Source organism: Zonotrichia leucophrys, chromosome 22, assembly GCF_028769735.1.
Source record: "Zonotrichia leucophrys gambelii isolate GWCS_2022_RI chromosome 22, RI_Zleu_2.0, whole genome shotgun sequence".
Classification (NCBI taxonomy): domain Eukaryota; kingdom Metazoa; phylum Chordata; class Aves; order Passeriformes; family Passerellidae; genus Zonotrichia; species Zonotrichia leucophrys.
In genome coordinates this window covers 459,342-476,959 of record NC_088191.1, presented here as the reverse complement: position 1 = coordinate 476,959, position 17,618 = coordinate 459,342, and the positions used below count along the sequence as shown (strand labels likewise).

The 17,618-nt window shown below is 52.0% G+C and overlaps 2 protein-coding genes and 1 long non-coding RNA gene across 3 annotated transcripts in view; 2 read left to right on the top strand and 1 right to left on the bottom strand.

Moving 5' to 3' along the window:
- ANTXR1 (ANTXR cell adhesion molecule 1) overlaps positions 1-4,974 on the top strand; it is a 34,892-nt gene extending 29,918 nt beyond the window's left edge. The window contains exons 16-18 of the mRNA XM_064731056.1: positions 614-781; positions 2,939-3,019; positions 4,720-4,974. Coding sequence (XP_064587126.1) covers positions 614-781; positions 2,939-3,019; positions 4,720-4,974 — 504 coding nt within the window. The remainder of the gene's footprint in view (positions 1-613; positions 782-2,938; positions 3,020-4,719) is intronic.
- A 9,655-nt stretch (positions 4,975-14,629) lies between these two features.
- On the top strand, positions 14,630-15,100 carry LOC135456822 (uncharacterized). The gene is made up of 3 exons (XR_010442616.1): positions 14,630-14,773; positions 14,890-14,960; positions 15,034-15,100. It is a non-coding gene; the product is annotated as an uncharacterized LOC135456822 (long non-coding RNA).
- Positions 15,101-15,671: 571 nt separating this feature from the next.
- Positions 15,672-17,587, bottom strand: LOC135456821 (glutamine--fructose-6-phosphate aminotransferase [isomerizing] 1-like). Its single transcript, XM_064730934.1, has 3 exons — positions 17,450-17,587; positions 16,803-16,964; positions 15,672-15,823 (listed from the first exon to the last, which is right to left on the bottom strand). The coding sequence occupies exons 1-3, from the start codon at positions 17,528-17,530 to the stop codon at positions 15,779-15,781; spliced, it is 288 nt and encodes a 95-aa protein (XP_064587004.1). The 5' UTR covers positions 17,531-17,587; the 3' UTR covers positions 15,672-15,778.
- Between the last annotated feature and the right edge of the window lie 31 nt (positions 17,588-17,618).

The following is a 17,618-nucleotide window of genomic DNA, read 5'->3' as shown; positions in this document are numbered from 1 at the left end:
GACCCTGACCCTGACACTGATCTGACCATGATCTTGATCCTGACACTGATCTGACCATAATCCTGAACCTGATCCTGACTCTGACCCTGGTTCTAACCCTGATCCTGACTCTAACCCTCATCCCGATCCTGACCCTGACCTTGGTTCTGATCCTGACCCTGATCCTGACACTGAACTGACCCTGATCCTGATCCTGATCCTGGCCCTGACCCTGATCCTGCCCCTAATCCTAACCCTGACCCTAATCCTGACCTGATCTTGACCCTGAACCTGATCCTCATCCTGGTTCTGATCCTGACCCTGACCCTGATCCCAATTCCAATCCTGACCCTGATCCTGACCTTGATCCTGATCCCGACGCTGACCCTGCCCCTAATCCTAACCCTGATCCTGACCCTGGTTCTGGTTCTGACCCTGACCCTGATCCCAATCCCAATCCTTACCCTGACCCTGATCCTGCCCCTAATCCTGACCCTGCATCTGGTTCTGATCCTGACCCTGACCCCAATCCCAATCCTTACCCTGACCCTGATCCTGCCCCTAATCCTGATCCTGACCCTGACCCTGTCCCTGATCCTGTCCCACCCCATCCCTGCCCCGCTGGCCGTTCCAGGTGCGCTGGGGCGAGAAGGGCTCCACGGAGGAAGGCGCCAAGCTGGAGAAGGCCAAGAACGCGCGGGTGAAGATGCCGGAGCAGGAGTTCGAGTTCCCCGAGCCCCGGAGCCTGGGCAGCAGCACCCGCCGCGCCTCGGCCCCACACAGGTGGTACTCGCCCATCAAGGTGAGCCCGGGGCGCCAGGTGCTTCTGCCGTGGGGTGTGCTCACTGCCAGGTGTTGTGCTCTGTGCTCACATCCAGGGTGGCACCAGCAGCAGCAGAAAATCCTTCTGCCGTGGGTGTGCTCACTGCAGGTGTTGTGCTCTGTGCTCACTGCCAGGTGTTGTGCTCTGTGCTCACATCCAGGGTGGCACCAGCAGATCCTTTTGTTGGAATGACATTTAAAATGTCATTTCCCAGCCACCCCAGCACTGTCAGGTGGATCCCAGGTGGATCCCAGCACTATCAGGTGTATCCCAGGTGGATCCCAGCACTGCCAGGGAAAGCTCAGGTAGATTCCAGGTGGATCCCAGGTGGTTCCCAGCATTGCCAGGTAGATCCCAGGTTATTGGACAACACCAGGTGGATCCCAGGTGGATCCCAGCACTGCCAGGGAAAGCTCAGGTAGATCCCAGGTGGATCCCAGCCACCCCAGCACTGCCAGGTGGATCCCAGGTGGATCCCAGGTGGATCCCAGGTGGATCCCAGCCCCTCAGCACTGCCTGGCCGTGTGTCCCTGTCCCTTCTCCAGCCCTTGTCCCCCCTGTCTCAGCTCCCAAAGCTGCCGTGGCCACCTGGGCTCGCAGACAGCTCCAAGGTGCCTGTGCCTGACCCCAGCAGGGCCCAGGAGCACTGGGGTAACTCAGGGTCAGTGCAGGGCTGAGTTCACCACGAATCCAGAGGAAATTCCAGGGCTGGAGCCGTGCACTCCTTCATTTGTCATCTGCCCCGAGTGTTTCTTCTCTCTGGGCTCCAGATCCAGCAGGACTCGAGGCTTTGTTTGCCTTCAGACCTTGCATATTTTTATTTTTTATTCCTCCAAGTGACCTCGTGCTGGAGCTGTGGAGGAGCCCCAGCCCATGCACGGAGAGCACAGGAGGCTTTCTGCTGCCAGGAGCGAGCTTTGCCATCCCCCGTCTCCAGCCATCATCCTTTCCATGATGCACGCTCCCTCCCTTCCACCCAGATGTCTCACAGGCTCCCAGAGATGGAGCTCTTGGCTTTCCCCAAAAACCATGGCAGAAACTGGGACTGCAGAGTAAAAAAGGAATTTTTTTTTTTTTTTTTTTAAATGTGTTCCATGGAAAGTCGTCGCTTTGCCTCTGGTTTCCTGAAGGAGAAATGGAAGGGGAAGGTGCTCATTTCTGCTCATTTCTGGAGCTGTCAGGGTGGACAGGAGATCAAGGGCTCGCAGCAGCTCTGCTGCACAGGGGAGAGGGCTTGGAGCTGAAGGGTTGGAGCAGAAGGGGTTGGAGGAGAAGGATTTGGAGCAGAAGGGGTTGGAGGAGAAGGATTTGGAGCAGAAGGGGTTGGACGAGAAGGATTTGGAGCACAAGGGGTGGTTTCCCTCAGCTCTGGGCAGCTCTGGGCCCAAACACAGGAGAATCTGACACAGAGGTTTCTTGCCTCTCCCTCTGAGCATCCCAGACTTTCCTGGCTCTCGCCTCGGGAAGTTTTCCCCCCACATCCTTTGAAACGAGTTCCATGCAGTCATTTCTCGTGTCTGCTCCACCCCTGCAGCACCAGGGAGACCCCAGAGGGGATTTGGGATCCCTGGAACGGGAACAGAAGGGCTCTGCCCCATGAAAGGGAGTCAGGGTCCCACCCCAGGGGCCTGGGGTCCCCCCCAATCCCCCAAACGTGAGCTGTGCCCGTCCCAGGCCTGGGGCAGAGTCAGCTCAGGGTGGGGACACTGAGCCCTTCCCCAGCTCACACTGCCACCCTCAGCCCTGTGCCAGGCACTCACACAGGCTTTGCTGCCCTCGATGGGGTTTGTCATCCCCATTGCCAGGGAGGAGTGCTGTTACCTGCCACACCTGGCAGATCTAACACACCTGAGTGCTGTTACCTGACAGATCTAACACACCTGAGTGCTGTTATCTCACACCTGAGTGCTGTTACCTGTCACACACTGCAATCTGACACACCCGATCTGTCATCACACCTGGCAGATCTAGTCTCACCTGACGATCTACACTGAGTGCTGTTATCTCACACCTGAGTGCTCTGTACACACCTGCAGTGTGTCTCACACCTGAGTGCTGACATGCTGCACCCACCTGACAGATGTGTCTCACACCTGAGTTCTGGGCAGGACAAACCCCCCGTTTGTGTCCCCCCAGGGCAAGCTGGACGCGCTCTGGGTGCTGCTGAGGAAAGGCTACGACCGCGTGTCCGTGATGCGCCCGCAGCCCGGGGACAAGGTATGGACCTGCAGAGCCTGGCAGCAATGGCTGTCACCCCTGTCACCTCCTCTGTCACCCCTGTCACCTCCTCTGCCACCTCTGATCACCTCTGCCAATTATATATTATATATTATATATTATATATTATATATTATATATTATATATTATATATTATATATTATGTATTATGTACTATATATTATACATTATTGTATATTATGTGTTATATGTTATATATTATTCCTGACCAAAAGCTGTAGGAATTATTCCTCACGAAACCTTGCAGGAATTATTCCTGACCAAACACTGTGGGAATCATTCTGATTTTGGGCTATTCAAGGCTCTGAAATCTCTGATTTTGGGCTGTTAAAGGCTCTGGGAAATCTCTGATTTTGGGCTGTTCAAGGCACTGTGAAATCTCTGATTTTGGGCTTTTTGGAGCCCTTTCCCCTCCCAGGCAGATGTTTCCCCCATGCACAGCTGGCACAGCTGTCTGGGGCTCTCTGTGTCCCCTCCACAGCAGCTCCTCTGAACCCTTCATCCTCCTCATCCTCCTCCCTGTGCCCAGCCTGGGCACTGCAGGGAGGGCATTCAAAACCTGCAGAAATACCCCAAAAATCTGCTCCATTTGGGCTTTTTTTATTCCACCAGGAAAAACATTTTCTTTGGGAGAGGAAAGAGTAAAACAGAAAATGCTCAGCAGGCCAAAAGCAAAGAAAGGCTCCAGAAATGCTCTGGTGCCTTTTGGGATGATTTCATATCCAAAGGAATGAGCCCACGATACAGTAATGCTGATCCTGACATCCGAGCATTTACAGTGGGATCTCTTGCAGGTGGAACTCGTGAGGGAAAAAAGGAGAAAATGACAGCTCAGAGGGCAAAGGTTTTGTTTAGAGCCGTACAACAAACTGTAGCTTAGCACCGAGGAGCAGGAGAAGGAGTTTGTTGGCTCCCGAGGAGCGCTGGGGTTTGGGGACACCCCGATGGGGAGGGGACGCATTTCAGGAACTGCTCTGAGCAGGAAAATGGCCCAGCTGAGCTGAAGCTCCCTCTGGGCTGGTGAAGGAGAGGGGTGGGAGGGTCTGAGAGCTCCATCCATGCCAGGGTGCTGGGACAGGGTAGGACAGGAGGGTCTGAGAGGTGCCAGCTGTGCCTTGGGGGTACCAGGGGTAGGACAGGGGGGTCTGCGGGGGTCCATCCCATGCCATGGTGGTGGGACAGGGTGGTCTGTGAGCTCCATGGTGGTACCAGGGGTGGCATGGGAAGGTCTATGGGGTCCCAGCCATACCAGGGTGGTGGGACAGGGTGGTCTGTGAGCTCCATGGTGATGGTCAGGGCTGGAACAGGGTGGTCTCTGAGCTCCATCCCATGCCAGCGTGGTGGGACAGAGGGGTCTGTGGGGTCCCAGCCATGCCATGATGGTACCAAGAATGGGACAGGGTGGTCTGTGAGCTCCATGGGGGTGGGACAGGGTGGTCTGTTGGGTCCATCCCACGCCATGGTGGTACCAGGGCTGGGATGAGAAGGTCTGAGAGGTCCATCCCATGCCAGGATGATGGCCAGGGGTGGGACAGGTGGTCTGTGATCTCCATGGTGGTGGTCAGGGCTGGGACAGGGTGGTCTCTGATCTCCATGGTGGTGGTCGGGGGTGGTCTCTGAGCTCCCTGGCGATGTCAGCTCCCCCCAGAGTGACTCCCCGCTCTCCCCTCCGTTCCAGGGCCGCTGCATCACCTTCACGCGGGTGAAGAACGCGGGGGCGCCCCCCAAGTACCCCCTGAACAACGCCTACCCCTGCGCCCCGCCCCCCGCGCCCGTGTACACGCCCCCCGGCCCCGCCCCCACCTACACCGCCACGCCCCCCCACGCCCCCTCCCCCTCCTCCACGCTGCCCCCGCTGCCCCCCCCGCCCCAGGCCCCGCCCCCCGCCCGGGCCCCGCCCCCGTCCCGGCCCCCGCCCCGCCCCACGGCCTGAGGGGGCCTGGGGGGTCCCCCCGCCCCCCCCGGGGCTCTCTCCGTACTGTACCCCCCCCCCCGGGACAGCACAGCAGCCACGCCCCCTTCTGGAACCTTCTGGAACCTTCTCCCCTCTGCACCCCCCCCCCCCAGCCCTGCAATGGGGGCAGCACAGCAGCCACGCCCCCCTGCCCCCTTCTGGAACCTTCTCCCTCTGGGTCCCCTGTGCCACCGCGAGACCCTCTGCAGGAAGGCACACCTGGGGACACCTGGGCACACCTGGGTGCATCTGGACACACCTGGCTCACCTGCTTACCTGGGCACACCTGGGCACACCTGGCAGACCTGGCTCACCTGCTCACCTGGACATCTCGCACACCTGGCACACCTGGAAACCTGGGACACCTGGGCACCTGGACACACCTGCCATATCTGGGCTCACCTGTGCTCACCTGAGCATACCTGGACACTTGGGTTTTTGGGTATTTTTGCTTTATTTTCCTTTCCTGTACAAGTAGCAGCTGCGTGCCCAGCTCTGGGTGAGGAGGAGCCGCGTGTCCCTCACCCTGCTCGGCCCTCATCATCCTCACTCCCACCTGAGAGTGGCCCTGGCCCAGCCCAGGTGGGAGCCAGGCTGCCAAGAAATGCACTGGCTGCATTTCTGCTGCATTTCTGCTGCCCCTGCTCTGCCCAGACCATCCCCTGTGTCCTGCAGCCCCCTGAGCCCCTCCAAACCCACAAAACTCCCTCTGGAAATCTCCCAGGACAGAAATCACCTCTGTAGCCGCAGTTCTGTCAATAGCAAAGGTTCTCATCTCGTTGGTTTTTTACCAGAAATGCTTTGCTAAGCGCTGCTGTTGGAAATACCAGTTCCAGCTTTTCTAGCAAAACAAGGAGGGGGAAAAAGGAAAAAAAACCTCTCAAGGAGGAAAGGGAATGGAGGAAAGGGACTCAGTGGGGACCCGGCCTGGCCCTTTGGGCAAGGAGGGCAGGGAACCCCTGGCAGAGGCTCTGGTGCCTCCGTCCCTCTGCCCGGTGAGGTGGGACAGACCTGGGAGTGCTGAGGAGCTGGGGCTGCAGCCGCCAAGGCTGGGCTCCCTTTGGGCCCTGTTCTGTCTGTCCTCCCCTGATCCCCCGTTCTGTCTGTGCCCCCCGAGCCCCTGCTCTGTGTGCAGGCAGCACGGAGCAGCCCCCAGCCCCCTGTGCTGCTCGCCCACCCCTCTGTCCCAGTTCCTGCCCCCCCAGGGCACTGCCAGGGGCAGGGGAAGCTCGGAGCCCCCGCTGCAGCTGGGGTGGGACCCCTCGGATGGACAGGATTGGGTCAGGCAAAGAGCTCCTGGATGGCTTGGCTTGGTTTGGTTTGGTTGGTTTGGGTTTGGTTTGGTATGGTTGGTTTGGTTTAGATTGGTTTTGTTTGGTTGGGTTTTGTTGGATTGGATATGGTTTGGTTGGATTTTGTTTGGATTGGATTGGTTGGTTTGGTATGGTATGGTCTGGTTTGGTTGGTTGGGTTTAGTTTGGCTGGTTGGGTTTGGTTGGCTTGGTTGGATTTGGTTTGGATTGGATTGGATTGGTTTGGTTGGGTTTGGTTTAGATTGGATTGTTTTGGATTGGATTGGATTGGTTAGGTTGGTTTGGATTGGATTGGATTGGATGTGATTGGTGTGGTTGGTCTGGTCTGGTTTGGTTGGTTTGTTTTCGTTGTTTTGCTTTGGTTTGGTCTGGTTTGGTTTGGTTTGGATCGGTCTGGTTTGGTCTGGTTTGCTGTGATTTGCTCTGGTTTGTTCTGGTTTGTTCTGGCTTCCTCTGGTTTGTTCTGGATTGTTCTGGTTTGTTCTGGTTTGGTCTGGTTTGGTCTGGTTTGCTCTGGATTGGTCTGGTTTGTCTGGTTTGGTCTGGATTGCTCTGGTTTGGTCTGGTTTGTCTGGTTTGTTCTGGTTTGCTCTGGTTTGCTCTGGTTTGCTCTGGATTGCTCTGGTTTGTTCTGGTTTGTTCTGGATTGCTCTGGATTGCTCTGGTTTGCTGTGATTTGTTCTGGTTTGCTCTGGTTTGTTCTGGATTGTTCTGGTTTGGTCTGATTTGCTCTGGTTTGTTCTGGTTTGTTCTGGCTTCCTCTGGTTTGTTCTGGATTGTTCTGGTTTGTTCTGGTTTGGTCTGGATTGGTCTGGTTTGCTCTGGATTGGTCTGGATTGGTCTGGATTGGTCTGGTTTGATCTGGTTTGCTGTGATTTGGTCTGGTTTGCTCTGGTTTGTTCTGGATTGTTCTGGTTTGTTCTGGTTTGTTCTGGTTTGTTCTGGTTTGCTCTGGTTTGCTCTGGTTTGTCTGGTTTGCTGTGATTTGCTCTGGTTTGCTCTGGTTTGTCTGGTTTGCTCTGGTTTGCTGTGGTTTGCTCTGGTTTGCTCTGGTTTGTTCTGGTTTGCTCTGGATTGGTCTGGTTTGTCTGGTTTGCTCTGGTTTGCTCTGGTTTGCTGTGATTTGTCCCCACCACGGACGGTGAGAACTCTGGGACAGAGAACACAGATCCCTGTCCCCCACAGATCCTCAGCATTTCACAAATGTCTGGGGAGGAAATTGATTTCCCACAAGACAGCGTCGAGAATTTTATTTTTATAGTGCTGGTTAGCCAATGAGGTGGTTAATTAATTGGTTAATTAACCAATAAACCTCCTGCTGGGGGAAAATGTAAAAGCTGTGTATTCTCCATGGCATTTTGCAGATGTACATAGAAATTCTCATTCTCCCCAAACTAAGGAAAAAAAAACCCAACCCTGCAGATTTAAAGAAGCAAAATAAAGCCTAGATCAGGCTAGGAAAAAAAAAAATCAGAATTTTCAAATGCTCCCTTTGTAATCACCCATTTAAAAGAATAAAAAACAAGCTCCAAATTTTTGTTGTACATATTGTTGCTGCATGCTTACCATATGTTAGATGGAAGCATTTCCTATCCCTTGTGGATAAAAGAACATTTTTCAAGTTGTAGTAAATTATTATAAAGCCAATGACATTTCATGGCATGTTATCGTATCAAGCTGTGCTTGTTGTATTTTTTTTTTCTTTATGGTTGTATTGCTTTTTTATATATATATATATAAATGTACAAATATTTCCTGTAGTGACGAGCACCTGTTTTACATGGCATTAACTGGGGCAGCTCCAGGCTGCACACCCCATTTCTGCACCAAATCTGGGTGGAAAAAACCTAAAATTCTGCAGAGGATGGGCTTTGGTGACCCACAAAAATCAGAGCCCATTTCTGCACCAAATCTGGGTGGAAAAAAACCCCAAAATTCTGCAGAGGATGGGCTGCTAATGAATGCAAATTAATGCCAATTAATGCCCATTTATGCCAATTAATGCCATGTAGATGAGGTCGAAGAGCTGGGGCACCCCCGTGGTGCCCTCTGTACCCTGGGTGACTTTTCCCTGCCCAGCCTTTGAATAAGGCTCAGCCTCTGCTTTATTGTGGTTTATTCTGGTTTATTTTGGTTTATTTTGGTTTATTTTATTTCATTTTCCTTGCCCACATGAGCTCTGTGGGTGCTCCCTCTGCTCCCCTGGTTTTGGAGAGGGGCTCTGACAGGTTTGAGGTGACTTTTGGGACAGTTTTGGGTGATTTTTGAGAAGCTTTTTGGTGATTTTTGGGACAGGTTTTGGGTGATTTTTGGGACGGTTTTGGGGTGATTTTTAAGAAGCTTTTTGGTGATTTTTGGGATGGTTTTGGGGTGATTTTTAAGAAGCTTTTTGGTGATTTTTGGGACAGGTTTTGGGTGATTTTTGGGACAGTTTTGGGGTGATTTTTAAGAAGCTTTTTGGTGATTTTTGGGACAGGTTTTGGGTGATTTTTGGGACGGTTTTGGGTGGTTTTGGGGTGCAGATAGGGGCTGGTTTGTGTTGGTTGGTGTCAGCCCAGGGCTGTGCAGGGATGTTTCACCCCTCTGTGTGCTGCATGTTCAACGTGTCCTTTGTTAAACCCCGTCATTACTCTTGATTGCTGGCCTTGATGTTATTATAATTATTATTAAAGAATACACAAACCACCCGTGGGCTCTGAGCCATTCCTTGCGATTTTCTGAAAATCTCTGGGAAAAAAAAAAGGAAATTTTCCCTGATTTTCACAGACCGGTTTTTCATTGTGCTGGGAACTCACACTTGGAGGTTTTCCTCCCAAAACACAGAGCTTTTTGGGTAAAACACTCCCCTTTTTGGGCAAAACACGCCCCTTTGGGCAAAACACTCCCCTTTTTGGATAAACCACTCCCCTTTTTGGGTTAAACACTCCCCTTTTTGGGTTAAACACTCCCTTTTTTGGGTAAACCACTCCCTTTTTGGGTAAAACACTCCCCTTTTTGGGTAAACCACTCCCCTTTTTGGATAAACCACTCCCCTTTTTGGGTAAACCACTCCCTTTTTTTGTTAAACCACTCCCCTTTTTTTTTGTTAAACCACTCCCCTTTTTGGGCAAAACACTCCCCTTTTTGGATAAACCACTCCCCTTTTTTGGGTAAACCACTCCCCTTTTTGGGTAAACCACTCCCTTTTTGGGTAAACCACTCCCCTTTTTGGGTAAAACACTCCCTTTTTGGGTAAAACACTCCCTTTTTGGGTAAACCACTCCCCTTTTTGGGTAAAACACTCCCTTTTTGGGTAAAACACTCCCCTTTTTGGGTAAACCACTCCCCTTTTTGGGTAAAACACTCCCCTTTTTGGGTAAACCACTCCCTTTTTGGGTAAAACACTCCCCTTTTTGGGTAAACCACTCCCTTTTTGGGTAAAACACTCCCCTTTTTGGGCAAAACACTCCCCTTTTTGGGTAAAACACTCCCCTTTTTGGGTAAAACACTCCCTTTTTGGGAAAACACTCCCCTTTTTGGGCAAAACACTCCCTTTTTGGGTAAACCACTCCCTTTTTGGGTTAAACCACTCCCCTTTTTGGGTTAAACACTCCCTTTTTGGGTAAAACACTCCCTTTTTGGGTAAACCACTCCCCTTTTTGGGTGAAACACTCCCCTTTTTGGGTAAACACTCCCCTTTTGGGTAAACACTCCCTTTTTGGGCAAAATCTCCCCTTTTTGGTAAACACTCCCCTTTTGGGCAAAACACTCCCCTTTTTGGGTAACCACTCCCTTTGGCAAACATCCTTTTTGGGTAAACCACTCCCCTTTTTGGGTAAACCACTCCCCTTTTTGGGTAAAACACTCCCCTTTGGGCTCTGCAAACCAAGGGAATCCCTGCAGGCTTTTATTGCTTAAGAACTACAGACAGGAGGAGAACTCCAGTGCAAACACAGCAGCGAGCAGTGACCTCTGGGGGTGCCACCTCCCCATTTGTGTCACCTCCCCATTTGTGCCACCTCCCCAGGGTGGCTCTGGGCTTTGTTCAGTGCTCAGCTCTCACATTTAGGGGGCTGGGGGGGCCTGGGCTGGTGTCACCCTTGGGGTTGTGCCACCATTTGGGGTGGCATCGCCTCGGTGGCAATGTCACCATTGGGATGGTGTCACCTTTGGGATAGTGCCACCATTTGGGGTGGCATCGCCTTGGTGCCAATGTCACCATTGGGATGGTGTCACTACAGGGCTGGTGTCACTCTGGGGATGATGTCACCCTTGGGATGGCATCAGTGCCAATGTCACCCCAGGACTGGTGTCACCCCAGGGCCAGTGTCACCCTGGGGATGGTGCCACCCTTGGGATGGTATCACCTCAGTGCCGGTGCCACGAAGGCAGGTGTCACATCAGGGCAGATGTCACCCTGGGGATGGCGTCACTCTGGCAATGGTGCCACCCCAGGGCTGGTGCCACCCCAGGGACGGTGCCACCCCCAGCCAGTGTCACATCAGAGCAGAGCCCGCTCACCCCCGGCTCTGCTCTCTCTCCTCAGCAGCTCCGGGCTCAGTCTCGGGAGGCAGCGATGCGATCCACCTGCAAAAGGGACCGTGAAACACCAACTGCACCCACAAAGGGACCTTGAAACACGAAATCCACCCGCTAAAGGGACCGTGAAACACCAGATCCACCTGCAAAAGGGACAGGCAGCCCTAAAAACAACAGCTCCACCTGCAAAAGGGACCCTGAAACACCAACTGCACCCACAAAGGGACCTTAAAAACTGCACCTGCAAAAGGGACCATGAAACAACAGCTCCACCTTCCAGAGCTGGAATTCCAGGGGTGGAAATCCAGGGCTGGAATTCCAGAGATGAAATTCCAAGGGTGGAAATCCAGGGCTGGAATTCCACGGTTCTGTCACCCATGAGGAAATGAACCCATGAGGAAAGGGGATGGAATTCCAAGGGTGGAAATCCAGAGATGGAAATCCAGAGGTGGAAATCCAGGGCTGGAGCTCCTCGGCTCTGTCACCCTGGCGTTCCCTGGCCAAGGCACCCGGGTGTGTTTCAGCCCTGAGCCCCTGCCCAGCCTCACCCAGCCATGGGATGTGGGATGGGGGTGACCCTCACTGGGCACAGCCAGGGACGGGCTCTGCTGTCCCAGGGATCATTAAATAATAACTCAGTGAGAATTCCGGTACAGGAGCTGCCCCAGGGGGATCTCACGGGCTCTCCTGTAGGTGAAACTCCAGAAATGAAATGCTGACCCTGAGCCAGAACAGCCCCACTGTTCAGCCCTGAGCTTTCCTGCTCTGTCCCCCCAGCCCTGAACCCCCCCAGGGTCACCTCAGTGCACTCAAGACCAGCAGCTCCATTTGGTTAATGTAGGGCACTTGATTTTATTCAAAGGGTGAGATACAAAAACAGTAAGCAAAGAGACAAAACCCAAATGATAATAAACACTACAGACAGAATCAAAGACATCTCCTAGAGCACACGACAAACACAGTCTGGTCCCACAGCCCCAGCCAGCTGGATATGTACAGCACAGAATCTACAAGGGACAAACGTGGGTTTGCCACTCAAATCTCTATTTACAGAAACTGAATTGAAGGCAAATAAAGTTTTCTTTCCTTTGTTTTTTTTCCTTTTTTTTTTTTTTTTTTTTTTTGCCAACCCAAATACTTCTGTTTCTTCTTCTTCCTGTCCTGGTGAAGAGGAGGGACTCCATGCTTTGAGGCAATTTGGTACATTCAGGCAGGATCTAAAATCAGCCACAGCCAAACACTGACCTGCAACTTGAGCTATTTAATTTCATCTTCTCCCTCCATCCACCCAACTGTGGATCCCTGGCAGTGCCAGCAGTGTAATGAGCAGAGCAGAGCTCCCAAATCAGTTTTAGTGATTTTTACTTCACTAAAACTCCCTGCCCTTTGTCTTGTTGCTTAAATAAAATTATAATCTTCACTTGCACGAGACCTTGGTGGCTTGGAAACTGAATGTTTGGAATCCAAAAGCAGGATCAAACTGGCTGTTCAAGTGCAGAGAAACTGGATTTTTATTCCCTTCCTAGAGAGGCAGGAGTGACTGCAGAGGGCAGATTTCATTTAAAAGGGAGGCTGGGGAGAAGCCTTCCTCCCCAGAGTCTGCATTTCTGTCATTGCTCTGCTGTTCTGGCTCTCTCAGCAGCTCTGGGGGCAGCAGGAGATGCCCTGCCCAGCCCCAGGCACTGATGGGCTCTGCACAGAAAATCTGGGGAAGAAAAACCTGCCCAGAGCCCTTCTGCATCACAGCCAGGGGGGAAAAACCCAAAAACCCTTCTGGCTGCAGCAAATTCCATGTGCAGCTTAATTGGAGTGTGGAATCGGGGTGAGAACTGCTGGGCAGAAAGGTGGGCTGAGCTCTGGGGAATCTGCTGAGCTCTGGGGAATCTGCTGAGCTCTGGGGAATTAAAACCTCCTCACACCAGAATAATCTGCGACAGCAAAGGGCTCTGGAGGTTTGTGTTTACCTGTGGCTCAATTTTAGAGACAGGACTACTGAATGTTTCAAGCCCTCAGCGAGGAAGGAGAGGATTTCACTGGCTCAGTAAGCAAAACATTCATTTGGGAGAGCAGAAGGCTGACTGGCTGTCAATAAATACCACGAGACATCCTACAAGTCTTTTCCTAAGGGGAAGAGGAGCATCATCCCTTCAGAGATGCAACGGGGGGGCAGAATGAGGTAAGGAAAGGCAGAGAGAGTCCTGTGTGCATTCCCACTGCCCCAGCACCAACAGCAACAGGGAAATCCCTCAGAGAGCTCAGCACAACCACGCTGGGCACTCCTAACTCGATCTTTGGTCCCCTTGGCTCTCCCCAAGGTGCCACAGCCTGCGCTGAAACTCCTGCGCTGAAACTCCTGCGCTCAAACTCCTGCGCTCAAACTCCTGCGCTCAAACTCCTGCGCTCAAACTCCTGCGCTCAAACTCCTGCACTCAAACTCCTGCACTCAAACTCCTGCGCTCAAACTCCTGCGCTCAAACTCCTGCGCTCAAACTCCTGCGCTCAAACTCCTGCGCTCAAACTCCTGCGCTCAAACTCCTGCGCTCAAACTCCTGCCCTCAAACTCCTGCACTCAAACTCCTGCGCTCAAACTCCTGCCCTCAAACTCCTGCGCTCAAACTCCCAGGGCTGGCTGCCCATGCTCTGTGCCAGGAGGACACAAAAGGGCCCCCCATCATCCCCTCGTGGGGGTTTTAATGAGTGTTTATTAATTAATATTAACATGTAATTAATATTAATTAACAGGCGCTGTTCTGAGAGCAAAGGATGGGGCACTGCACATCCCTGGGCCGGGGGGAACCCAGCCTGGACCCAGCCCTGCAGGGCTTTGGGAGGAGGAAGAGGAGGAGGAAGAGGAGGAGGAAGAGGAGGAAGAGGAGGAAGAGGAGGAAGAGGAGGAAGAGGAGGAAGAGGAGGAAGAGGAGGAAGAGGAGGAAGAGGAGGAGGAGAGGAGGGAAGAGGAGGAAGAGGAGGAAGAGGAGGAGGAAGAGGAGGAGGAAGAGGAGGAGGAAGAGGAGGAGGAAGAGGAGGAGAGGAGGAGGAGGAGGAAGAGGAGGAGGAAGAGGGGGAAGAGGAGGAGGAAGAGAAGGAGGAAGAGGAGGAAGAGGAGGAAGAGGGGGAGCTCTCTGCCACTGTGAGCACTGGCCAATCTGTTTTCCCTGCGCTGAAGGGCACGGCTGTGGCAGGGCCTCACACGCGGAGCCTTCACTGACCCAAAACGCAGCAATTTCCACTCTTTGCTCTCGAGCAGACGCTGGCGGCACCGTGTGCTCACAAACCAACAGTGGGACAGGTCAATAAACACAGGCTCTGCCTCTGAGGGGCTTCTCCAGGCACTCAGCATTTCATTTCATCAATTTAAATGCATCTGGGCACTGAACTGAGCTGAAGAGTTTATAAAACACAGAATTCCAGAGAATCTTTGGGAACATCCCCTGTGCCAGGGGAACTGGGCACTGCCCATTTGCTAAAGCCATTTCTCAGGGCAGTAAATCACCTGGAACATCCCCCAGCACTGTTCTACACCTTGTGGCACGGTCTGTGGAGAGCCAATTCAAATCCCAGCAAAGGGGGAGGAAATTCACCTTTGCACATGAGGAAACACACAATAACTGCCCTTTGGTGACTCTGGAAAGTCAGGTTTTCAGTCCTGAAGGGGTATTTGCTGTGCCATTTTGAGTATTATTTTCTGTGCCATTTTGGCTATTATTTTCTGTGTCATTTTGAGTATTTTCTGTGTCATTTTGGGTATTTTTTTCTGTGGCATTTTGGGTATTATTTTCTGTGGCATTGTTGATTCCCTTCAAGCTTGTCACAGGTATATTACCAAGGTAATTTCTTTAGGTAATTCCTTAATTACCAAGGCAATTTTCAAAGGTTATTTCTGTTGGGTTTATGGAGCCTTTTTATGCCCTTCAGGTGTGTTGAAGTCGCAGAGCTGGGTCACTCAGGTGTGTCACATCCAGATGTGTTATATCCAGGTGTGTCACACAGCTGGGACACTCAGATCTGTCACATCCAGGTGTGTCACACTCAGGTGTGTCACATCCAGGTGTGTCACATCCAGGTGTGTCACATCCAGGTGTGTCACACAGCTGGGACACTCAGATCTGTCACACTCAGGTGTGTCACACTCAGGTCTGTCACCCCAGGTGTGTCACATCCAGGTGTGTCACACTCAGATCTGTCACCCCAGGTGTGTCACACTCAGGTGTGTCACATCCAGGTGTGTCACATCCAGGTGTGTCACACAGCTGGGTCACACAGATCTGTCACATCCAGGTGTCACATCCAGGGGGAACCCTCAGCACAGCACAGGCTCCCTTGCTGTAACAGCCCCAAGCAGCAGCAGCAGCAGCAGCAGCAGCTCAGAGCCAGCCCTGCCAGCCCTGTGCCCCAGCCCTGGCCCTGCTGGCTCCCCCTGGCCACAGGATTGTCCCCTGCCCTGGCTCTGGCACGGATTAAACCCCTCTGGAGCAGCAGGGCCCTGCCCAGGCTGAGCTGAATCCCCTCCTGCTCCTGGGGCACAGCTCAGCCCAAGGTCTGCCTGCAGTTCCCTCCACTGGCGCAATTGCTGTTCCAGCTGTGTGTCCTGCTGTCCTGCTGTCCTGCTGTCCCCACAGGGCTCTGAGGATCCCTGCAGAGCTCTCCCAGCAGCGCCTGGGCTGAGCCAGAGCAACCCCTCACCTACAGCACTCAGCAATCTTTAGGAAAACCATTGAACACCTTTCATGGAAGCCTATTGATCAAAATAAAAAAACAACCCCAGAGCTATTGATGGAGCACGTGGAATCAACTGGACAATCACTAATGCAATGGAATTGTGGTGATCTTGTACACAAACAGCGATTTACCAAAATAAGATTTACCTAGGGGGCTTTAAAATCGAGTTATTTTGGTACCAAAAAAAGTCTTTTCATTTAATTCCCCTTTGCCCCTATGAGTCAGATGATCTTTCACTCTACAGTTACGGACTTGGCCAGATTTCTTGGAAAATCAACCTGCAGAGAGGGAGGAGAAAGAACAGGCTGGTGAGAATTTACACACTTGCTTGGTTTGTTTGTGCAGAGCTCTGTAACCTGTGGAACGCTCTGCCTTCCAACTGAAAGCAATCCAACACATTTTCACCTTCATTTCCTACCAATCAGCGCAGGGAATAAAACTCCACAGCCCTGACTTTTGCAGCCCCTGGGCCAGAACTGAACATGGTCACACCCAGCCCTGCAGCAGCCCCAGCTGTCACAGACATTTTATGGAAAATCCTTTCCTTAGGATTTTTCCTCCTGAGAAGCTGAGAGGCCTCAGGAACAAAATGTAAACAATGTTATCTGCTGCTGTGGAATGCAACAAGTGCATCTGTGATTGGTCTCATGTGGTTGTTTCTAATTAATGGCCAATCACAGCCCAGCTGGCTTGGACAGAGTCTGAGCCACAAACCTTTGTTATCATTCTTTCTTTCTTTTTCTATTCTTAGCTAGCCTTGTGATGAAATCCTTTGTTTTATTCTTTTAGTATAATTTTAATATAATATATATCATAAAATATATATTATATAATAAAATATATATTATATATATTATAATAAATGTATCATAAAATACATAATAAAATATAATATATTATTAATAGAATATAATATATAGTAATATATAATATATATTATTAATATAATATATTATATAATATATATTATAATAAAATATATACTATTTTGTGATATATATTATATATCATAATTATGATATATATTGTATTATTATACATACTATTTATATTTTAATGATAATATATATCACTTCTGAAACATGGAGTCAACATTCTCATCCTGGGACTCCTGTGAACGTGGTCACACCCAGCCCTGCAGCAGCCGTGCAGCATCAGCAGCCTTGCAGCACCCCCAGCCCTGCAGCATCCCCAGCCCCGCAGCAGCCTTGCAGCCCCCCTGCAGCCCCTGCAGCCCCGGGAGGGCGCAGCACTCACGTCGTAGCCGCGCAGCACGGCCAGGTGGAAGGCCAGCAGCTGCAGGGGGATGACGCTCAGGATGCCCTGCAGGCAATCCACCGAGTGGGGCACTTTGATCGTCCTCTTGTTGTTCTTGATGGTCTCGATGTCCTCCTTGTCGCAGATCACCACGGGCCGGCCCTGCAACACAGGGCAGGGGCTGAGGGGGAGCACATCTGGGGGGTTCTACCCCAAAGGGAAGCACATCTGGGGGGTTCCACCCCGAAGGGAAGCACATCTGGAGGGTTCCACCCCGAAGGGAAGCACATCTGGGGGGTTCTACCCCGAAGGGAAGCACATCTGGGGGGTTCCACCCCGAAGGGAAGCACATCTGGAGGGTTCTTCCCTGCCAGTGGCAAAATCTGCTGCTTAATTGAGAACCAAACAGCTTCACATTGAACCAAATTTAGAACCAATCTGACTTAATTTAGAACCAAACAGCTCCACGTGCCCTGGGGGGTATCAAAGGGTTAAACAGACCATGCCAGGCTTCTGCAATTGCTGCAAGGGCTGCTGTGAGATGCCCAGAGTATTCCCTGAGCTCACAGGTGGGCAGGGACACCCAGGTGAGCAGTTTCTGTTAAAAGCAGCCCCTCTGAGCCCTGCAGACCCCTCCCAGCCCTCACCTGCCGTGCAATGACCTGCTGCAGGGCGTTCTGGCACTTGGCATAGGTGTGGTCTCTCATGATGATCATGATCACAGGCATCAGCTTGTCCACCAGGGCCAGGGGCCCGTGCTTCAGCTCCCCAGCCAGGATCCCCTCCGAGTGGGGGCATGGGGTGAATTCTTACACT